We start from the raw sequence: 24864 nt of genomic DNA, 5'->3' as shown, positions 1-24864 counted from the left end.
AATGTAATGAGCTGTGTAAAAATAAATAGCCCTTCTGTGAAATTGTAAGTATTTTTCAAATATTTCCCAAGTGACATTTTACAGAGTAAGAACATTTTCACAGTATTTGCTTCAGAAGGGGGGGCTGGATTAATAATTTTTTTTCCAATTGGCATTGGGAGTTAAAAAAAAAACTTCTCTCCAGTATACATCACTTGGGAAATATTTATGAAAGAATTAAAATTTCACTGGAGAGCTATTAATTTTGCCTTCAACTACAGTGTGTGTATATGCAGGGGCGTAGCAACCGGGGGGGGGGGACAGGGGGGATACGTCCCCCTCACTTTTAGAGACAGACCATTTAGAAACAGGTGATTATTAATTATATCAACATATGATCTCATACAGCCATCCCCCCCACTTTTAAAATGTCTGCTATGCCCCTGTGTATATGTGTCACATCTCTCTCTCTCACAAAGGCACAGGAATTATCAAAACATGTATTTATTTACAAACTGAACACTCACAACTGAAACATGGAACACAAGAATCACATCAAGGTTGATAATATAACACCAGACTTAAGCTGCGGCACAATGGACTTATCTGCCTATGGACTTTCCATTCGGCGAATGTGTCAGACCAAAAACGCAATCTCCTACGACAAGTTTCGCAGTTCGCTGGTTAGTGTTGATCTTGGCTCCTTTTTACATACTAAAAAGAAAGACAACTTTGAAATGACGGTGACATGGTAACTCAATGGTTAGCACTGTCGCCTCACATCAAGAAGGTCGTGGTGGAGTTTGCATGTTCTCCCCGTGTTCGCTGGGTTTCCTCTGGGTGCTCTTTGGTGAATTGGATGAACTAAATTGGCTGTAGTATATGTGTGTTTATGGATGATTCCCAGTACTGGATTGCAGTCTTTTTAAATGTAAAACGTTTCCCCATTTAACTCAATATAAAGAGTTCAGATGCAAAAACCTCTAAGTGCTGTCTGAAATTTCTATCGAAAATCAACATTGAGTTATTTTACTTTAAAGACTAGGAAAATAACTTATTCTTTGCCATAAAAGTAATATTACTGAACATACACACAGGAGCTTCATAAAAATACAAATTTTATAGGAAAAATTTGGACGGTATTTAGAGTTTTTTGCGTCTAAACTCTTCATATATTACATTTTAGAAAACATTTACAATATTTTGTAGCAATAAACATGTCAGGCCACATATTTCCTTACAACACATTAAAAAACTCTTAAAAAACCTTTACATATACCTTAGAAACGACATAACAAAATATTTTTGCGTCTTTAATACCTTGACTTTTCGATAACACTCTGTAAACCTTGGTTATCTGGTTATCGTCCCATGCCTACTGCTGACGGGCTCAAAAGTAACAATGTGCAACTTTTGTTTAGGTGAAGTTTATTTATAAACTAATTTTAAAAGGATCACATGCTTATGATTGTTTTCGGTTGGTCCCGTGTTATTCAATATACGATTCACCAATCAGACGATTCCTAAGCCACTATAAATACCCTAGGTTCCATATAACAGCCATCTTCGTTTTGAAGAATCCCCCTTCCACCCCTACTCCTCCTCCTTTCCTAGATGGGTGGCACGGCCGCCCAGTGGTTAGCACAGTTGCCTCACAGCAAGAACTTCTCTGGTTCTAGTCCTTACCAAGCCAGCCGACGTTTCTGTGCGGAGTTTACACGTTCTTCCAGTGCTCACCTGGGTTTCCCCCAGGTTCCCCGGCTTCCTCCCACCATCCAAAAACATCCAACTTAAGTTAATTGTCTAATCCAAATCGGCACCATAGACACGCCCCTAGTAAGTAGTTATCTCTTAAGAGCAATCACTATCTGTTCATCAGCCACTACAGCAGGGGAGTTCTTGAGATCTACCTGAGCTCAAACTCCCCTCTCGCCATGCAAATGGGAGGGAGCCCCGGGCTCGAGGATCTTATGAGCTCAGGGCCCTGAGCAGCATGTCAAACACGCTTTATAATCAATCATCAGCTAAGTGTGAACTCTTGAAAGTGAAGTTATATTGGAGTTGTTCTACACTAATACAAAACAACACCTGATTTTGATGGACCACTCTTGTGAGTTATTAACCACAACAAAAATATATTCCTGCTAAAAGGAATCTTTTATCTTTTAAAATGAGGTTTTTCTGAAAAATGGTACTTTCAGCCTCGCTCTTCCATAACTTTTTACAAATTTAATTAGATTTAACCTAAACATTTAAGTAGTCTTGAAAAAACAACCAATAATTGTGTTAATTCAGCAAATTTTTTAATAAGTAGTTTGAACAAACAGCAAACATCATTTTTTAAGTGTAAAACTAGTGAAAAGTCAGTAAACTGCAAATTTTTGGTGAACTATCCCTTTAACTGTGAATTCACGAGCAGCTCTCGTGTGCTTCTTCTCTCCGCAGGCGTTCGATGACTTCATCTTTGCATTTTTTGCTGTGGAGATGGTGGTTAAAATGGTGGCCTTGGGGGTGTTCGGTCCCAAATGTTACCTTGGAGACACCTGGAACCGCCTCGACCTGTTTATCGTCATGGCCGGGTGAGTTAACCAATCACAAAGCTGAAAAACGCCACGCGCAGAAGCTTGGAAAAGTCAACTATTAGTGTGCGGTTCCTAGAATTCGATGAGTCATTAAACGCTTAACTATTGGGAGAGTGTGTGAGTGAGTGTGTGTGTGTTCGCCTCTGTGTGTGTGTGTTTGTTTAATGTCAGATTCAGTTTTAATGTCAGGTCAAGTTCTAATGTCAAGTCGATGTGTCACAGCTAAGCTCATGAATGACAATTACCAGCAGGCAGGAGTCTCTGTGTCGCTCTGCGTCTCGTCTCTCTTGTCACTTGCGCTGTCATTGACACAGTGATTTCTACTAGCTTTGCTCTCTGTTTGAAAGTCAGCTCAATCTAAAGTGCTTGATCACTCATTAAATAGTAATGTGCTCTGGTGTGAGGGAGAAAGTACCTCGCTGGTCATTAATTCGGACAAAGCAAACACATTTCTCAAGCACTTTGGGCTTTCCCTGTTGGTTTTGGTCAGCAAGTCTTTCGTAGGAAATCTGCTTCATTAGATATGTGTCACGCTGCTTAATAAAGTATGGCTATAACTTGGACTGGATGGTATAACAAAAAATCATAATCATCTAATATCCTGATAATGATATATATCACAAAATACACTCACCGGCCACTTTATTAGGTACGCCTGTCCAACTGCTTGTTAACGCAAATTGCTATTCAGCCAATCACATGGCAGCAACTCAATGTATTTAGGCATGCAGACATGGTCAAGACAATCTGCTGCAGTTCAAACTGAGCATCAGAATGGGGAAGAAAGGGGATCTAAATGACTTTGAACGTGGCATGGTTGTTGATGCCAGACAGTCTGGTCTGAGGATTTCAGAAACTGCTGATCTACTAGATTTTCACGCACAACCATCTCTAGGGTTTACAGAGAATGGTCCGAAAAAGAGAAAAACATCCAGTGAGCGGCAATTCTGCTGGCACAAATGCCTTGCTGGAGCCAGAGGGCAGAGGAGAATGGCCAGACTGGTTCGAGTTGATAGAAAGGCAACAGTAACTCAAATAATACTCAGTACAACTGAAGTATGCAGAAGGGCATCTCTGAACGCACAACACGTCCAACCTTGAGGTGGATGGGCTACAGCTGCAGAAGACCACACCGTGTGCCAGGAAACTGAAGCTACAATTTGCACAGGCTCACCAATATTGGAGAAGATTGGAAAAACGTTGCCTGCTCTGATGAGTCTTGATTTCTGCTGCGACATTCAGATGGTAGGGTCAGAATTTGGCATCAACAACATGAAAGCATGGATCCATCCGGCCTTGTGTCAACGGTTCAGGCTGGTGGTGTAATGGTGTGGGGGATATTTCCTTGGCACACTTTGGGCCCATTAGTACCAATTGAGCATTGTGTCAACGCCACAGCCTACATGAGTATTGTTGCTGACCATGTCCATCCCTTTATGACCACAGTGTACCCATCTTCTAATGGCTACGTCCAGCAGAATAATGCACCATGTCATAAAGCGTGAATCATCTCAGACTGGTTTCTTGAACCATGACAATGAGTTCACTGTACTCAAATGGCCTCCACAGTCACCAGTCCTCAATCCAATAAAGCACCTTTGGGATGTGGTGGGACGGATGATTTGCATCATGGATGTGCAAGCGACAAATCTTCAGCAACTGAAGATGCTATCATGTCAAAATGGACCAAAACCTCTGAGGAATATTTACAGTACCTTGTTGAATCGAAACCATAAAGGATTAAGGCAGTTCTGAAGGCAAAAAGAGTCCAACCCAGGAGTCAGTTGGTGTTTCTGTGTGGAGTTTGCATGTTCTCCCTGCGTTCCCATGGGTTTCCTCCAGGTGCTCTGGTTTCCCTCACAAGTCCAAAAACATGCGGTACAGGTGGATGGGGTTAGCTAAATTGTCTGCAGTGTATGTGTGTGAATGCAAGAGTGTATAGAGGATTCCCAGTGATGGGTTGCAGCTGGAAGGGCATCCGCTGTGTAAAACATATGCTGGATAAGTTGGCGGTTCATTCCGCAGTGGCAACCCCCGATTAATAAAGGGACTAAGGCGAAAAGAAAATGAATCAATACATTTATTTATTTATTGAAAATTGACTCTTGTCAATTATTTTGTGGTCCAGGGTCACACATTTTATTTTAATGACATTATTTTGACACTTTTATTTAGATTTTATTTTCTCATATATACTTAATTACATCATAATTTAAGAAATAGGTCCCTTCACTAATTAATTGCTCTAAAAATGTCTGAAACTTTGAATGAATTTGTATATTATATTGTATTATATTATATTATATTATATTATATTATATTATATTATATTATATTATATTATATTATATTATATTACATTATATTATTCATTCATTTTCTTTTCGGCTTAGTCCCTTTATTAATCTGGGGTCACCACAGCGGAATGAACCGCCAACTTATCCAGCACATATTTTACGTAGCGGATGCCCTTCCAGCTGCATCCCATCTCTGGAAAACATCCATAAACACTCATTCACACCCATACACTACGGACAATTTTAGCATACCCAATTCAACTGTACTGCATGTCTATGGACTGTGAGGGAAACCGGAGCACCCGGAGGAAACCCACACGAATGCAGGGAGAACATGCAAACTCCACACAGAAACGCCAACTGACCCAGCTGAGGCTCGAACCACCAACCTTCTTACTGTTAGACGACAGCACTACCTACCTCGCCACTGCGTCGCCTTTATTTTATTTTATTTTATTTTATTTTATTATACAGATGGTGAAAAAATCTCAAATAAATTATATACATTGCCCGTTTGCTGAATATCATGATTTGTTGAAGACACTTTATGTTTCCCTCTGTTTCAGGATGCTGGAGTACTCTTTAGATGGCCATAATGTTAGTTTCTCAGCCATCCGAACCGTCCGTGTTCTCAGACCTTTACGAGCCATCAACAGAGTTCCCAGTGAGTTCTGTTTTCCCTCTATTTATTTCCATCCTTCTCCTTTCTCTCTCAGTGTCACCATTTTACAACCCAGCTATTGATTTAAAGCAAATGATCTGCACTCGGCCTGCTGTATTTATAGATTCACACACGCACAGAGCAGACGAGACTCACATGATGTATTAACATGGTCACAGCCGCTTATTGTTACGGCTAAGTGCCCGCAGTCCAACAAATACCACGAAAAATACACAAACACTCACACACACACACACTATTAGTCTTGAGAGAGGAGCTGGTGTGTGTTACAGTCATCCTTTGAGTCCAGAGGTGAAAGTAAGTGTCTGTTTTGTTTAATGTGGGGTGAGACAGTAAATACTTGACATGCAGGACTCTTACCATTTATAGCACACTCCTTTTGTCAACACATACTGTACCAAATAGGTTTGTGTGTGTAAGTGTATGCTCAGCAATGCAGTAATAGATTTTCAGTGAGGAGTGAGAGCCCATGGCTGTTAAGTTTCCAATTCGATTATTCTCAAACTACTGAGCGTTAGCCAAAGCTCTTCAGGTTTATGTTTGTGTGTGTGTAACCCGGCTCACCCTACACCACCCAACCCTAGGCTAGGATCTAACCTGCGACCTTTCGCACAGTAGTCCGTTGCTCTATCAAGTAGGCTAAAGAGCTTGGCCTCTAGTGTCTATAGCTTGGTCTCTGCTATACTCTACCCCTAAACCTCACTCCCATCCGGGTCACAGCACCAATGTAACTCTGCTGGTCCTACACCACCCAGTGTTTCCCCTCGGTTTACAGTTAAGGGGGGATTGGGGGCACGGCGTGGCGCGGTGCGGCTGTTCAGACTGACACTGACACAAGAAGTCATGGTGTTAATTTGTTTCTTTTAATGACAGCAGTAAAAAAACTGAACAATTATTTGAACTGTACAACCGTACAAGCTAAAAATTATAATTTATTTTTAGATTTTTTTTTATCCACAAAGTGTGCAGCTTTTGTCACTGCAGTGTATCTTAAAAGATTCTTCTGGAAGAACATTTCAAGTAGGGCTGCAACTAACGATTATTTTAATAATCGATTAATCTGTGGATTCTTTTTCAATTAATCGATGAATCGGATAAAATAAATAAATAAAAAAGCATTCATTTACAACCGTTTATTCAAAAAAGCTATTCCCTGAGCCTTTAATATAATATAATAATAATAATAATAATAAAACAAAGTACGAAGTACTTTAAATAAACTAACTAAAATAAATAAACTAAGTAGTTTTGTCCTGTTTTCAATCCAAATATCTAAATATTTTTAAATCAAGATACATACTTGACACATGAAATAGCATCAGAAATTATGTCTTGTTTTCTGAAAAAAAAACACCTTAAAATTAAGTGATTGCTTGCTTAAAACAAATAAAATGATTTGTGAATTATGTAAGGAAAATAATCTTAATGAGATTTAATCTCAAACAGAAGTTTTACCAGTTCACATAAACGTGTAAGTGATCGTGATCTATAATGTGAGATGGTCGTCGCCATGTTTACTTGTAGCCGCACGTTTGCCTCATTCATAAAAAGCAGAGCATGCAGGATTCAGCGCGTAAATTCAACAGTTACTCCCCAAATACAAGTGGCAGGTGAACTTAGAGAAGAGTAGATTCAACTTTATAGTTACTTTTACTATGTGTATCTGATATGAATAAAACACATCGGCAAATTATATTTAAATGGATTTTTAGACTTCCCTGTGAGTTTTACAAACTCTAAATGTACTGTTTTACTAGTTTGTGTGTGTATTTACATGTCTAAAACTTAAATTAAGCATTAGGCAGTTAAAACGCTGCATAGTTGTGATAATATGACTCGTCTTTCTCAGCGGGGTTAAGTTGATTTTGTTTAAAAAAAGAAAAAAAGAAGCACTTTTCCGACGTTTCTTAGTTGCCGCTCTAAAGGTAAACGAGCTAATGCTAACTTGTCATGCTTGTCAAGCTAGATAACGGGCAAAACATCAGCACCAGGGACTGCACGGTCCTCACTTCAAAACGGAAGAAAAGTAGGACCCTGTTGTTGAACTCCCTTCCTCCTCATCCCTGTCTATGAGGCTCTGAACTCTGTATCAGTGCGTGATAGAGACCGTGTTCACTTCGCTCCACGCTGAAGTAAAGTGTTTTTAAATAATCAAACGTCCTCGTGTCGCGCGGCACAACAAATCGATTATGAAATTCGTTGCCAATGCTTTAATTAATCGATTTTTATCCATTTAATCGATTCGTTGTTGCAGCCCTAATTTCAAGTACACTACTAGTACATTGATATTAGTATACCTACTAAATAAAGTACACTTTTATGCTTTACCTTTACTTAAGTATACTTCTTTTTCCTAAGGGTGCATTTACTGACTTACCAAGATCAGTCTTGCACAGCCAGGGGGAGTATTGCCGCTCTGAAAGCCAAGTTGGCTCAAAGCTAGTGATGCCCCGTTCAGGATTTTTGCAGCCGATATCGAGTACCGATTCCTTGTCATGGTGATCGGCTGATACTAAACACCGATTCTATTGCTTCAAGCTTTATAATGCATTGAGCACATTTTCCCTCTAAGTATGAACCTTAAGAGAAGATCTCGCCTTACCTAAGAGAATAAATAAAGGATGCTGCATATAATACCTTAAACACATCTCTTTAGGTGTGAACTTGTCATGGCCAGAAGCAGCTTTACATAAAATAATTCATCCACTCATTTTACTCTGGCTAAGTCCCTTATTTATCAGGGGTCTCCACAGCGGAATGAACTGCCACAGAAAAAAATATAACACCGATATAAATATTGTCATGAAAAATTTCAATGCAATTTGGAAACACTGCAAATAATGAAAGAAGAATTCAACATCTCAATCTAGAAAAAGTTTGGAGTTCACATTTGATGCATAAGAAGTTAAAATGCACACCTATAAATCTAATACTTTACTAAAAGGAAATAGGCCCATAAACTAGTATTTATAGCAATGAGTGTATAACAAGAAGTCATATTATTAAATATTCATGTTAAAATTTTTTGTTTTATTAATCTTATAATTCTAGCCTGCTTTTAGTGAATTTGCAATATTGTCAAAACACAGAACTTTTATATATGTAAAAAGGCCTAAATACATGCAAGACCATTCAGACATTTTGCTAGTTTACAACTATTGACTGCAGATCACTCAACGAGAGAGATTTGCACTTGTGATATCTTTACTACTCTATTTATTTACATATGCATCACTTTGGCTTGTTTATTAAAAGAAGTTGTGATCTGGTGCTATATATAAAATATAATTGACTTTAAGGGGCGCAGGAAAAGCCGTTGGGAGGTCGGGCACCCCCCTAGAATAATGGTAGGGGAAACACTGCCACCCAACCCGCTCTGAGTTTGGATCGAATCTGTGACTTTCCGCATGAAAGACCATGGTCTCTGCTACTAGGGATACTCTGCTATTAGGCATAGGAAATAGTTTTGTGTGAGAAAATTGAGGAACTACTTTCTTCCGCCACAGATTTGGTGGATTTTCTCTACAGTGTTTGAACTTTCAGCAGTGAAATTTAAACCACACTAAACTAAATTGTACTTCAGCTCTAAAATCTGGACTTTACTAGAACTATGTTAAGCTGCTTTGACACAATCTACATTGTGAAAAGCGCTATATAAATAAACTTGAATTGAATTCTGTAGTCAACTGTATTTTCAGCTGGGCAAAACCTGTTGCTAATTTAAAAATGTCACTTCAGATTGTTTCATTTCGTCATTGTCATGAGCGAGACAGTCCAAAAGGGACTGTTTTTATTTTTTATTTACACACTTATGTCATTGAACTCTTGTATAAGTGCAGTATCACGCTTGTAGTACTGCACTATAGCTGTACTGTACATCAGCACTGCCGTGATTACCTATGCATGAATCACAGCAGTGCTGATATACAGCCATATCACTCTGCTACTCCTGTGATATATTGCTCCTATCTTAAAAACTAATACTGACAAATTGTACAACTTGAAATCACAAATCACAATCCACAATCTGTGCAGTGCAACAGTCTGTAGGAGACTGGAGAGTCTCTTATATACTGTAAATGGGAACAGTTATCCTAGATGGCTTTGAAGCTTCATTACATGTTAATATATTTACATTTACATTACATAAAGGCTGCATTTACACTACATGGTTTAAGTGACCCAATTCAGATTTTTTTCTCCCATGTGGCACAGATCTGATATGGCCCATATAGGTGTAAGCAGGAAGAAATCACATGGATTCCGATTTACTCAAATCAAATTCAGGCCTTGTTCATATGTGGAAATTTATCCAATATAAATACGATCTGTGTCCTCGTGTTTGCAGTGTAAGCAGGTCGGATTTTCACCTGTCAATGCGAGTCACGTGTCATTAAGAAACTGTAGCAAATGACGTCAACACTGACGCTTTCATTTGGGAACAGACATCAGCGAGTCCCAAATCCTTAAAGAGCAATAAAAAGGGTCATATTTCGGGGTCATATTTCGGTTTTATGGGTCTCCAACAACATACTGATCTGCATGCAAGGTCAAAAAACACTGTTGTAATTGGTCGACAGCGTTGTAACAAAGCCTGTTGTAATTGGTCGACAGCGCTCAGCGCGAGACAGTAAAATGCCCAGCGTGGTTTGTTAAGCCCCCGGTTCACCAATATTGGTATAGAATCCGATCGCAGCGGACGCCCGAAACACACTTCATAGTAAAACTTAATCAACAGTGTTATTCAGACACCTTACCACCAAGAGCAGTGTAGTTAAACACCAGCATATTGGTCCATTCTTAACTATGATACACATTCAGTATTAATCCACACAGCAGCAAAAGCTAAACTATTCTGAACCTTGACCGCTGGACATGTGCAGAAACAGCTGACGGTGGCCATAGCAATGACAAATGGCAGTGGAACGCGAGCTCACAAACGCATTTAAATCAGTAAACAAAGTGGCACGCATCGCGTTTCAACGTGGCATTAGACAAGATATGAGAATATAAAGAGTTAACCTGATACAGTACAAGCGGTTACAAGTAACAAAACTTGAAGCTAGAGAAAACAAGGAGACAGCCTTTCACTTACACTTATGAAATGTGTCGTGGGCCAGGTCTGATTTCATTAATTATCTTTCATTTTGGAGCTTTTCTCCCTTCTCAGCTGTAACTTAGATCATTTCTATTTGCAATCACTGCTGTGGCACCTCTTGCGTTATATGTTCTCAGGGCTTACCTGTACTCTGTTTGCCCAGAGATCACATCCCCAGACAGGGGGTTGTAGCACTCACCAGAGCTCCTCCTCAGCTGCAGCAGGCTGCCTTTGTGCCTAATAAACTGGCCTTATTTTGCACGCACCCCTGGTGTATTGTCTGTCCATTCGTCTTACAAGTTTCATACATCAGTAGTCTTTTCTGATCCTTACTTTAACAAACAAATGAATCGGCCATTTCCCTCACACTTCCATTAATATCCAGGTAAGCACAGCGTCTTCATGACTAATGATGACTTCAGGATCTGTTTGTATTTGCTGCAGGGTTAGTGGGCGGGGCCGCAGGTTTAAATTTTCCCGGGTTTGCGCGCGCAACAATTGGGCGGGGCTTATGTTTCGTAGCCACGTCACGCCGAAACGGCTAAAGACTCGTTTTGAAGACGATTCATTCTAACCACTATTAGTCGACTGTTTTTTTAGATGAATCAATAGTTTTAAAAACTGTACACTTTCAGATTTAAGCCTTAGCTGCATATTTCACTTCACTTAGAGCTGTGTTACACACTTATATTGTCATGTTCCTCAAGTATTTAAGCATGTTAACGAGAGAGAGAGAAAGAGAGAGACCATGCAACATCCACCACGTAAACAATAAAGGCTAATCTAAAACTGTTGCATACATCACGTGCATAACTCACGCCATGGACATGGCATTAAGATTTTAAAAATTAAATCCTGCGAACAGATTAAATACAGAATTGGAGTAAAAAAGCGTTTTTTTATTATTATTATCAGCAGTCAGTCTTTTTTCCTGGTAGTTGCGTCTTTGCTGTGTGCAGTGTAAATGCAGACAATCAGAGACAGCTCATGTTTAAAGATAATGTGAGTGGGTCGTCAAAAAAGTTAGATACAATCACAAAATCGGAATTGACCATCATGATCTGCAGTGTAAAAGCAGCCATAGTCATTTAGCAAAGGTTTTTAACTAAAACGTCTTACAGTTGAGGAGAAATTTACAATTCAACAAGAAGATGCAATACACACAAGAAGTGCTAATTATACAAATTATACAAATAAATGCATGTAGGTGAGATGCACGTCATGATTTTGCCAAGTACAATGCGATCATGGAATAACATCTATGTTGATCCTGGAACATCAGTTTTGCTCAACAATGTAATCCATACCTATTCTCTACACCTAAACTCAACCATAACTGTAAATTATTCCCAAAATCAGAGGGGAATAATAGTTGGATAACACTCATGTAAAAGTGCATTAACCTAACCGTAAGCCTTAACATAAACAATAAACATATGTCTCAATTCTGATTGGCTGATTTGAATGCTGTTCCGGGTCAACACAGATGTTAATCTAGGAACATGTCCTACTTGGTGAAATCAGGTTGCTGTAGGTGACATTATGTATCTGTGTCTCTTAGGTATGCGGATTCTGGTGACATTGCTGTTGGACACTTTGCCGATGCTGGGAAACGTCTTGCTGCTTTGTTTCTTTGTGTTCTTCATCTTCGGGATTGTAGGTGTGCAGCTTTGGGCCGGGCTTCTCCGCAACCGCTGTTTCTTTGACAACAACATCAGAATGTAAGTGCAAAACACGGAGATTTTCAGTGCATGCAGAGGTGTGCATATCTAGTGTTTGTCCAGAATCATAGTGCAATAATAAATGCTCTGAAATCACAGTGTGTGTTCCTCAGGGAAACCTGTTTGTGTTGTTTTATTAGATGAAATGTGCCAATATAAATTATATTGACTTGTTTCTCAGTTTGTAGAAAAAAAAAAGCTTCTGTACGGCAGTGCAAGTGTGTGCTGATGGCTTTCAAAATTAAATTTGTATTCAGATTTTTTATATCTTTTTGCAATTAAGAATCTCTGTAACATATTTGGGTCAATATTGACTCCAAAAAAATAATAATATTCTAAAGCTCCCTATTGTCTTCCCTATTGTCAACATTCCAAAAGCACTTTTTTTTTTTACTGTTTTTAGTAAATATAGCCCTTAAAAATTTTTATTTTATTTTATTTTTTTACTTTTTTGAAGGAGTTCGATGTGTTTTAATAAGTTTATAATTCTGCTCAAAGTTATAAAATGCTATTTTTGATATTTTCTCATTAATAGAATGTTCAAAAGTACTGCATTCATTTGAAATGGATATTTTTGTAGCATCATAATTGTCTCTTTTGTAAAGGGTCAAAATTAATCATTTCTTTGGCGCGCCGCGATGCAGACGCGGACAATTCAGTATCGGTTCAGTAATAGACCCAACCGGTTATTACGTATTGAAGTCATTTATCTCATATGCACTATATTGTGGTAGCTTACTATGGCGAGGGAGGCGCCTGCGAGAAATACAAACACTCCAACTACTTAAAGACACAGAAACTGTTTTCTCGTTATTGTTTCACAAGCAAATATTACTGAAAGGCACCATTGCCTATTGTAATGTGTGTGGTGATTTAACAGACAACATTTTGATCTATGCTAAGCTAAGCTAAAAGTGTTCCAGCCAGACCCTTGAGATCAGGTAAATGGATAAAAAAATTCATTGAAATTTTTAAAAACTTCACGGTTTAACTTTAGGGGATGTTTAAAATTTGTATATTTAAAAAAAGGGTTTAATTTGATATATAAAGATACAGTTGAAGTCTCAAATTATGAAGTCTTAGTATTATTAGCCCTCTTTAATTATTAGCCCCCCTGTATATTTATTTCCCCAATTTCTGTTTAATGGAAAAGAGATTTTTTTCAGCACATTACTTAACATAATAGTTTTAATAAGTCATTTTTAATAACTGATTTCTTGAATTTAAAATATCCCCAACCAGTGGCGGATTTAGGCATGGTCAATATGGGCAATTGCCCAGGGCAGCATCTTGCTGGGGGCAGCATGGGGAGACAAAAAAAGTACCCTAGTAAAAGTTTTGAGATAAGATTTACTTTATTCAAGTGTATAGAGTGGTTATCCAAGAATAAAGAGGTTAGGGGCCATTCACATTTGCCGTCTTTTGCACACGCAAATTTGTTATTCTTTATATGCAACCAAAACAACACTGGTGAAAACAAATTGACGCATGTGCGCATGAAAGCCATTCCTTACACGCGCTGCTCCTGATCCAAAATAGTATCTTGATGCAGCCTTTATGATGCAATCTGAGATTGCAACACTCATAGATGTAATGTCAGACACAATGCACTCAATGGAGCTAGTAACATCACTGTGATGGGTGGGGTTAGGTGAGCCCATTAAAAAGCATTGGATGCTCAGATTGCATCTGCACCGAGTCTGCGATCAGACCCCTCTCCTTGATCCCGGTTGTTTACATGCACGCGGATATGCATCGAAATGCAAGTCGACAAAGCTAAAGTTTATATAATATGATGATACTTTGACTAAGCATGGCTATGAAGCAGAAAGGAGGAATAATGAGTCAGGGAGGTAACTAAGACATCATAATATTAATTCTCGGCCATGAGTCGGGTCTAAGACAATAGATAATTCTATAAAACATATATTTTTTGTATTCTATTGAACTGTCATAATTAATATTAATGCAAAAGTCAGAATATTACTCCAGTTGTCTTAACATTGTTTTTTAGTTACATTTTAGGATTGATTTATGTTATTTTTTAGAATAATAGTTATAATAATAATAATAAACAAACAAATAATAATAATAAACAAAACAAATTGTTATATTTATTGAAAATAAAAATATATATTTAAATTTATTTATAATAATTATTTTAAATGTATATATTTAAGATATATATATATATATATATATATATATATATATATATATATATATATATATATATATATATATATATATATATATATATATATATAGTCAACCACATAACACTATGTGTTTTTTGGGGGGTATGGGGAAAGGGGGATGTCGGGCCCAGAGTGCCAACTAGAACCGCCACTGTCCCCAACAGCACACAAGGGTTAAATGTTTTTTTTTATGCTACTGACTTTTCTTTTGGCTAATTTTGGTTCTATATAAAGGGTGTATATAAAGGGGCTATATAAAAGGGTCAGTAAGCCCAAGCATAAATGTTGCATTATATTGTTTTGTGTATGCTGACACGAGACATTAATTCTCACATTATAAATGCCAAAAGAGCTTCACTGATCACCGCTAAATAATGAGTGTCCAGAAAAGCAGTTTGCGGTGGTGAATCACTTTGGACAGTTGTCCACCTTGATGTACTGCAGTCTTGACCCACTCAGGTGCATCACTGCTGCTCTCCAGTTTCCTCCCCGAAGCCCAAAAACCATCCAAGCAACGTCTGCTACAATAATGCTTTCCTCACTCAAATTATGCTGCCCTTTAAAAAATACAGCTCTCCTGTGCATACAACATTTATTGCATTGTCTGTCAAAAACCACTTACAATATCCACTTCAGTCCATGTGCGTCTGCTGCTATCTGCATGCCAAACTATAATAGTAGAACACCACTGAGCAAAAATGTCTCGTTTTCACTGAAACTTTTTGCTTTTTTTACAAGGTGGGTGCCATTATTGCATTTTATGGTTGTAGAGTAGGTTTAATAAACAACATTAAACATTGAAAACGTCCTGGTTACGTACGTAACCCACGTTCCCCGAATAGGGAACGGAGACGTGTGTCTGTTATTAAACAGACTTTTGGGAGTGCTTTAGACGACCAATCACATCTGAAGATAAGAAAACGGGCCAATGAAATGCCAATTGAATTGGCGGAGCTTAGCTCCACAGCTGAAACTGATGAGCCAATTAGGGCTATATCAGTCGGCTGCTGGAGCCAGCTCATCAGAATTTGCCTGCTGAAGAGCCGATCGCTCAGCTCCCAGCTGGAGACTCAGGTGCTGTGGCAGTGGAGACACACGTCTCCGTTCCCTATTCGGGGAACGTGGGTTACGTACGTAACCAGGACGTTCCCCTTCATATGGGAACTTCAACGTGTGTCTGTTATTAAACAGACTTTTGGGAGACTGTATGGAAAGCGCCACAGCAGCTAAGCCTGTCGCGTCCCTGATGTGTAGTTTGCCAAGCCAAAGCGTGAGCGCACTGACATCACCAAGAGCGCAACCTTCCAACGTCCCCTAGGCCCAACATATTACCATTACATGGGAATAAAAGTTTTAAATCGGGGGTCGTAAGTGTGCTTTTACCTAGCTAATATAGACTAGGGATTTTGGAAATACGACAGTCGTTGGGAAAGCGTGCCAGTCCCCGAAGGGGGAGGACGCAGCGGAGACCACCTGCTACCCTAAAAGGGGAGACCTGATGGTAAGGAGACATATGGACTAGCCCTAATGAGGGGGAGTGCTACATATGATAAGCTGGTTAGCGGTTTAGGGAAGACACGGGACCGCCTAATAAGGGAGAACACACCGTGGTAATAATGCATATGACATCACCAAATGGGGATGCACATAGCTGGCACCGATCCTCAATATGCGTGTAGACCTAATGGGCATACCAACCGCACACTGAGCCATGCACTCGACTCCTCCGCTGAGTCGATGCTGGGGGCCTCGGAGGAATTCTCTAGGGTTCGCCTGAGAAGGGAAACTTACTAGTAGAATAGGAAAAAGCGCACGCATCTCCGGTTTAGGGAGCCTGGCGCAGCAAGCGTTTGTGACACCGAGCTTAATTCTCCCCCGATTGATTGGGATTCCCCAATAACCGGGAAAAAACGGCTCCACTCGGAGGTTATAAAACCTCGCAAATGTGTTAGGTGTCGCCCAACCCGCAGCTCTGCAGATATCTGTGAGAGAGGCGCCGCGTGCTAACGCCAATGAGGAAGCGACACCTCTAGTGGAGTGCGCTCTCACGTTAGGAGGGCGCGGCTCGCCCTGGCATTGATAAGCGAGGGCGATGGCATCAACTAACCAGTGGGCCAACCTCTGTTTTGACTCGGCACTTCCCTTCTGCCGGCCACCATAACAGATAAAGAGCTGTTCACATGATCTTACATTTTGCGTTCGTTCCACGTAAAGGCGCAAAGCGCGAACGGGACAAAGCAGTGAGTGGGCTGAGCCTGCCTCCTCCGCAGGCAGCGCTTGCAGGTTCACCACCTGATCTATAAATGGGGTGGTAGGAACCTTGGGCACATAGCCAGGTCGGGGTCTCAGGACAACGTGAGAGTAACCCGGCCCGAATTCAAGGCACGATTCGCTGACCGAAAATGCCTCCAGATCCCCAACTCTCTTGAATGGCGCCAATGCGATCAGCAGAGCTGTCATAATGACAGAATACAGAATCGAGTGGCTAAAACAGATCTCTCTGCAGCCACCAGGACTAAAGAGAGATCCAAGAGGGCATGAGAGGGGGGCGGGATGGATTTAATCGCCGCGCGCCTCTGAGGAATCGGATGATTAGATCATGCTTCCCGAGCGTGTTGCCATCCACCGCGTCATGATGAGCGGAGATGCCGCCACGTAAACCTTCAGTGTGGAGGGTGACAGCCTACGCTCCAGCTTATCCTGAAGGAAGGATAACACAATGCTAATCTGGCAAGTTCGGGGGTCTTCTCGGGGAGAAGCGCACCACTCAGAGAATAGACTCCACTTCAGGGCGTAGGCATGCCTCGTAGAGGGTGCTCTAGCCTGAGTGATGGTGTTAAGTACCGCGGGCGGTAAGTCACCAAAGTCCTCCGCGCTCCGTCTATGGACCACACGTGGAGGTTCCAGAGATCTGGGCGTGGGTGCCAGATGGTGCCCCGTCCCTGAGAGAGGAGGTCCTCCCTTAGGGGAATGCGCCAAGGAGGGGCCGCCGCGAGGAGTGTGAGCTCCGAAACCCAGGTCCGGTTGGGCCAGAGGGGCGCAACAAACAAGACCTGCTCCTCGTCCTCCCTGACTTTGCACAAAGTTTGTGCGTTTAGGCTCACTGGGGGAAACGCATATTTGCGCGTGCCCGATGGCCAGCTGTGAGCCAGTGCATCCGTGCCGAGGGGTGCCTCGGTCAGGGAATAAAACAGCTGGCAATGTGCGTTCTCGGTGGAAGCAACAGATCGATCTGGGCTTCCCCAAAGCGCGCCCATATCAGCTGGACCGAATCGGGGTGGAGTCTCCATTCTCCTCGGGACACTAGCTGCCGTGAGAGCGCATCGGCTGCACGGTTGAGCTCGCCCGGGATGTGAATGGCACACAGTGATTTCAGCCGCGTGTGACTCCAAAGGAGCAGACGGCGAGCGAGCTGAGGCATGCGGCGAGAGCGCATACCCTCCATATGGTTGATATAAGCCACCGCCGCCATGCTGTCCGTCCTGACCAGCATGTGTTTCTGCTCCAACACCGGAAAAAAGCGGCGGAGAGCCAGATACACTGCCAACAGCTCCAGGCAGTTGATATGCCAATGCAGGCGGGGTCCGGACCACGAACCCGCGGCTGCATGCTCGTTGCACACGGCCCCCCAGCCCGTGCTGGAGGCATGTGTCATTACGACAAAATGCCTGGATACTAGCCCTAGGGGCACTCCGGCCCGTAGAAAAGCCAGATCCGTCCAGGGGCTGAGGGTGCGGAGACACAGCAGAGTGATGTTCACCCGGTGCGTACCCGCGCGCCATGCCCGTCTGGGGACTCGATCGCGAAGCCAACGCTGAAGTGGTCTCATATGAAGCAAACCGAGCGGCGAGACCGCGGCTGCGGATGCCATATGCCCCAGGAGCCTCTGAAAACATTTCAGTGGGACCACTATTTTCCTGTGGAGCTCGTTACACAGGAAAGCATTAGCCTGGCGCGCTCCTCGGAGAGGCGCGCAACCATAGCAACCGAATCCAGCTCCAGCCCGAGGTAAGAGATCCTCTGCACAGAGCAAAGTTTGCTCTTCTCTCGGTTGACCTGAAACCCCAACTGGTCGAGGTGCCGAAGCACTTTGACTCTGTGCATAATCAACTGATCGCGAGAAGAGGCTAGAATGAGCCAGTCATCGAGATAGTTGAGTGTGCGGATGCCCGCAAGCCGCAGTGGCGCAGAGCACCCTCCGCGAGCTTGGTGAAAACCCGCGGAGACAGAGAGAGCCCGAAGGGGAGGACTTTGTACTGCCACGCTCGTCCTTCGAACGCAAACCGGAGAAAAGGGCGGTGGCGTGGAAGAATAGAGACATGAAAATACGCGTCCTTCAGGTCTATGGCTGCAGACCAATCTTGTGGACGGACGCTCTGAAGCAAGCGTTTCTGCGTAAGCATTCTGAAAGCATTTAGTATAAATGACAGTTCAGTCTGCGCAGATCTAGGATTGGTCTTAACCCCCCGCTCTTTTTTGGCACGATGAAATACGGGCTGTAGAACCCGGACTCCATCTCGGCTGGAGGGACCTGCTCGATTGCGTCCTTCGCCAGGAGGACCGCAATCTCCTCTCGCAAGACAGGGGCGCTCACGGGGATCACCCTCGTGAAAAGGACACCCGTGAACTTGGGAGGGCGAATAGCGAACTGAATCGCATAGCCGAGTCTGACCGTCCGTATGAGCCACCGCGATGCGCTGGGCAGCGCTAACCAGGCTGGCAGAGCGCGCGCTAATGGCACCATCGGAGCGATCACTGACGTGCCAGCGGAGGGGCAGCTCGGGATGGGAGTGCTCATCCCGGGAAGCGGTGCGTCCCGGGGAAGAGCTGAAAATAAGAGAATTTCTCTTACCTTCCTCCCTGGATCCCGCGGTGAGGCCAGAGTGAGAGAAAGGAGTCCGTCCTGCTGCACTCTGAGGGCCTGAGGCGAAGGGTCCCGGTGCTGCGAGCTGAAAGGCGGAGCGTCCCAGACTGGCAGTACTCGGGCTCGCGCATCCGGAGAGAGAGGAAACTGCTCTTTTGGAAATTTGGTTGCCGCCAGCCCAGGGGCCGGCAGCGAGGAGTTTAAAGTCGTTGTGGACTGATTTAATAATCCTCGGCCCCCCACCGAGGAAAGAGCAGGTCCCCTCTTTTCCGAATGGCCCGTCCCAGGAACGCTTCGCGGTCCGTTTACTGGACTTAGCGGCGCCCTGGGGCGGGGGCGTTGCAGTCCCGCGGGAGGCTCGGCATTGCCGCCTGGCCGGAGCGGGCAGCGAAAGCGGAGCAGATGAAGCCGCGGGTGGACGCCCTCGGCGAAGAGCAACCGCAGCGGAAGGGGCAGCGGGAGGAGCAGTTTTTCGAGCCCGCTGATAGATGACCTCACCCCTCGCCTTGGACTGCTTTTCACCGCGGAGAATTCCTGGGTGAACTCCCCGACGGTGTCGCCGAAAAGGCCGGCCTGGGATACGGGAGCGTTAAGAAAGCAAGCTTTGTCAACGTCTCTCATATAGCCAAGCTCAGCCAGGGGTGGCATTCCTGGACCACTAATGTGGCCATCGTCTTCCCCAGGGCACGAGCAGCCGATTTAATAGTCATGAGAGCATAATCGGTTGCCGTGCGGAGCTCATGCAGCAAGCCTGGGGGAGAACCGCCCTCCTGCATCTTGGCCAGCTTCTCGGCTTGGTAGCGTTGATAGGTGGCCATAGCGTGCAGAGCGGAGGTGGCCTGGCCCGCAGCAGTGCAGGCTCTGGCCGTGAGAGACTCAGATAACCTGCACGCTTTGGAAGGGAGTGAGGGCGGACCTCTCCGAGTGGAGCAGCTCTGCGGACAGAGCACGCTCCGCCTGGGGAAATCGCCTCATAACCCCTGGCCGCTCCGTCATCGAGGGAGGTGAGAGCGGGAGCGCACGAGGACCGGGCAGAAAAATGTGCCCTCCATGCCTGCGTGAGCTCTCTGTGTACCTCCGGGAAGAAGGGGACGGGGGGTCTAAAAGGCTTCGCCTTCTTCACCCCCACGTAACACCCATCTAAGCGGTCCGGCCCCGGTTCTGGGGGACAAGCCATCTCCAGTCCCACGGCCGAAGCAGCCCGGAATAACACGGCTAACATGTCCGACTCTAGATCCGAAACCTCACTGATAACCCCGGAGGGTGGCAGGGGGTCCGGATCTTCATCAGAGCATGTCAGCCCGCCCTCCGATGCAGCGATGGACATCACGTCCCCGGTGTCATCTAATGAGAGCGCGGCCAACCCAGAGGATGGACCAGCGCTAACACTCGAAGCAGAAACAGAGCGCACTGACGAGGAGCGAGGGGTCCGCGGGCCCGAAGGCGACGGATTAGCCCCCACTGTAACCCTCAGGCCTGCCCGAGTGCTAACCGCTTGGCGGGGAGCAGCAGGGGTGACTTGCCCTAATAAAAGAGCTCGCCGCGACCTCAGTTGCGCAACAGTCAAGCCATCGCAATGCGGGCAAGAACTGTCCGCGAGCACCGCATCAACATGTTGGACCCCCAAGCATGTGACGCAGTACTCGTGCCTGTCATCCGGGGAGAGGAAACCACCGCATCCAGAAATGCACGGTCGAAACGACATCTTTAAAAAGACGCGCTGCACGACCGTGTGCTCTCTTAGGGAATTCTGCTCTTTTAACAAACTGCTCTTTCAGGTCACCAGCGAAACGCCAAGGGGACGGGAAACCCAGCTCGACCGCCGCTAGAACGTCTTCCCTCGCACTGGTGAGAATAATGCTTTCTTCAATGTTGGAAGTCAGCTCAGCAGAAGGGTTCTTCAGTCTCAGATCGGGTCTGAAGCAACAATTCTGATGAGCTGGCTCCAGCAGCCGACTGATATAGCCCTAATTGGCTCATCAGTTTCAGCTGTGGAGCTAAGCTCCGCCAATTCAATTGGCATTTCATTGGCCCGTTTTCTTATCTTCAGATGTGATTGGTCGTCTAAAGCACTCCCAAAAGTCTGTTTAATAACAGACACACGTTGAAGTTCCCATATGAAGGGGAACTGTTTTTATTCAACAAATGACAATTAAAAAGGAATTATTATTGTTGCTATTAATTTAAAAGTCCCATGAAATTAAAATAAAGCTTTATAGCTATATATATATATATATATATATATATATATATATATATATATATATATATATATATATATATATACGCGCACTCACCGGCCACTTTATTAGGTACACCTTACTAGTACCTGGTTGGACCCCTTTTTGCTTTAAGAACTGCCTTAATCTTTCATCGTGTAGATTCTACAAGGTACTGGAAATATTCCTTAGAGATTTTTGGTCCACATTGACATGATAGCGTCACGCAGTTGCTGCAGATTTGTTGGCTGCACATCCATGATCCATGTCTATTGGATTGAGCTCTGGTGACTGTGGAGGCCATTTGAGTACAGTGAACTCATTGTCTTGTTCAAGAAACCAGTCTGAGATGATTCATGCTTTAAGACATGGCCCGTTATGCTGCTGGAAGTAGCCATCAGAAGACGGGTACACTGTGGTCATAAAGGGATGGACATGGTTAGCAACAATGCTCAGGTAGGCTGCAGTGTTGACATGATGCTCAATTGGTATTAATGGCCCCAAAGTGTGCCAAGAAAATATCCCCCACACCATTACTACACCACCACCACTAGCCTGAACCATTAATACGAGGCAGGAAGGCAGCATAGATCCATGTTTTCATGTTGGTGATGCCAAATTCTGATCCTACCATTTGAATGTTGCAGCAGAAATTGCGATTATCAGACCAGGCAACATTTTTCCAATCTTCTATTGTCCAATTTTGGTGAGCGTGTGCGAATTGTAGCCTCAATTTCCTGTTCTTAGCTGACAGGAGTGGCACCGGGTGTGGTTTTCTGCTGCTGTAGACCATCCGCCTCAAAGTTGGACGTGCCGTGCGTTCGGAGATGCTCTTCTGCATACTTCAGTTGTAACGAGTGATTACTTGAGTTACTGCAGCAGATCGTCTTGACCATGTCTACATGCCTAAATGCACTGACTTGCTGCCAAGTGATTGGCTGATTAGATTTGCATTAACGAGCAGTTGGACAGGTGTACTTAATAAAGTGGCCGGTGAGTGCAATTGCTACCGGTCTTCTTGTTCCAGTTGAAATTTTGTCAAACTTCTAATTTAAAAAATGCACATTTTATCTATAAGATTATTTTATACATTTATACGTTATCCATTTTATACATTTTTTTCAGGAGAGAAAAACTGTCATCATTATTTTAAACAGGCTACCAAAAATTAAAAAGTGGATTCACTTTTTTATTATTCTTTTATAGTTTAAAACTACTTATCTTGTTTAGTTTTATTCTCTTTATTTATTTAAAATTAATGTAATATTTATGTTTAATGATTCTACACACAAGACACATAATGTCAGATTCAATTAAAATCATTATAGGCATAAAGTAAATATTGAAATGTATTGATTCTGCCTTAAACGCCACAACCTTGGCATTTCTATTGACACATTGTTTAACAGAATGTTTAAAATACTGTAAATATTTGCTTCAGCATCACCTTATAAAACTGGAAAAGGCCCCCGTTTACAGAGTGACCCAGTTAATAAATGTTTACCGTGACTTGCAGCACAAATCCAGAAATTGCCAGTCACATTACACCTATCTCAGGTGTGAAAATGGATTTCTGTCTCAGTGAGTCCGATGGGATGTGCAAATTTGTCTGTTTGCACATCTACTCATTATTTTTGGAGCCAGAAGCCGGTTTTGTTGCCCACCTGATTTGGCACTCTAATAAGGGAGTCCACTCCTTTGTATATTCATTTTAATTAATTTTTAATGAAGAAAAACGACGATCCTCATTAATTACCAATTCAAGAAGAATCAAGTTTGGCTCAGTTTTCTTTAAGTGTGCAGCTTTCTTTCTTTCTTTCTTTTTTTCTTTCTTTCTTTCTTTCTTTCTTTCTTTCTTTCTTTCTTTTTTTCTTTCTTTCTTTCTTTCTTTCTTTCTTTCTTTCTTTTTTTCTTTCTTTCTTTCTTTCTTTCTTTCTTTCTACCTCAGGAGTTTTACTAACCCAGTTAAACTGAAAAAAGCTGTCATAATAGTGTCTTCCACCCCCTCATCTTTCCTACAATCTTCCAGAATACATCAGTGTGTGAGTCCTGATGCAACTGAATACTGAACAAGAGCGTGAATTCTTTCAGCTGTTAACTAAACTACAGAATATCTGTGTAATAAATTCAGCGCATGAGCTCGTGAAGCAGACAACCTCTGAACCATGCTTTTTTGTGACATAGAGGGAATTGTTTTATCTCAAAAGCACAACACTAGGAGCAGACATATTTTATGGGTTGCATCCACACGCTCTGAATGTATCAGCTTGGAATTTGTTGCTGAATCAATGTCTAAAGTATTAGCAGTTGTAGCACAGACTCGTAAAAATACTGGCTGTATAAAATCTATTGGATTTGCAGTTCATATTGCATGGTTTCAAATATTAAAGTCCGCATGAACCGGAAACTGCAACAGTTTTTTTTTGTTTTTTGTTTTGATTTTTTTCTAGTTCCTAGAGAAATATTACATGAGAAAACAGTGGGTGTGGCTTGTTTGTTCTACTGCAAGCTGATTGGATGTAGTAAAGTTGGCATTTCATTCAGAAAGATCCTTAAAAGGGTTTGGGCAGAGTTATTACAACCTAACACCTCTTCCTCACCATTTCTGTTTGCTGTCAAAACTTACAGTTGGAGGGGCGCGGTTAAGTATATTAGCCATGCCTAATACCTCAGACAGACGTAATCTGAGAATTTAACAGACAACAAACAGGACATGCATTTTCAGATTTCAATTTTAGATTACAAGTGCAAACTGTTTTTTTTAATGACATGCACCAATGAACTGTTCACCATAAAAGCAAATGAAATTATATGTGAGCAAATAAATCATATGGTTAGTTATGATTTAATTTGTACTTCAAAGGGCCTAATTGTGTTTGGGTTAGGTCTCCATTGAAGATAATAAAAATAAGAAGTTTTAATATTCTAATAATATACCCTCCAGCATCTGCTGTTTTCTCGCCGTGTCTGAAAAGATTTTGTTTCTTTAAAGACATGTGCACCGGAAGTTGCTGAGACTTTTATTTCAATATGTTAATGTACTTCCAACTCAAATGGACTATTAAGGAGGACGCATGGCATTTATTTTTGCGCATTACTCTCTTATAGAAAACTAATTGTAAGAGTGGCGTGGTTAAGAATATTTTTGACAAAAATAACATTTTATTTATCAAACAGACGCCAACAGTGAAGAACTGCCACTCCAAACATGATGCAAATGGTCG

The 24864-nt window shown here is 42.6% G+C and overlaps 1 protein-coding gene across 1 annotated transcript in view; it reads left to right on the top strand.

The window, feature by feature from the left end:
- The window catches only part of cacna1hb (calcium channel, voltage-dependent, T type, alpha 1H subunit b), a 204060-nt gene that overhangs the window by 86764 nt on the left and 92432 nt on the right, over positions 1-24864 (top strand). Inside the window, exons 3-5 of the mRNA XM_056453793.1 lie at positions 2425-2558; positions 5425-5522; positions 12200-12359. Coding sequence (XP_056309768.1) covers positions 2425-2558; positions 5425-5522; positions 12200-12359 — 392 coding nt within the window. The remainder of the gene's footprint in view (positions 1-2424; positions 2559-5424; positions 5523-12199; positions 12360-24864) is intronic.

This window comes from Danio aesculapii, chromosome 1, assembly GCF_903798145.1.
Source record: "Danio aesculapii chromosome 1, fDanAes4.1, whole genome shotgun sequence".
Taxonomy (NCBI): Eukaryota; Metazoa; Chordata; class Actinopteri; order Cypriniformes; family Danionidae; genus Danio; species Danio aesculapii.
Note: the sequence above shows the minus strand (reverse complement) of the source record. Positions and strands in the feature narration are given on the sequence as shown.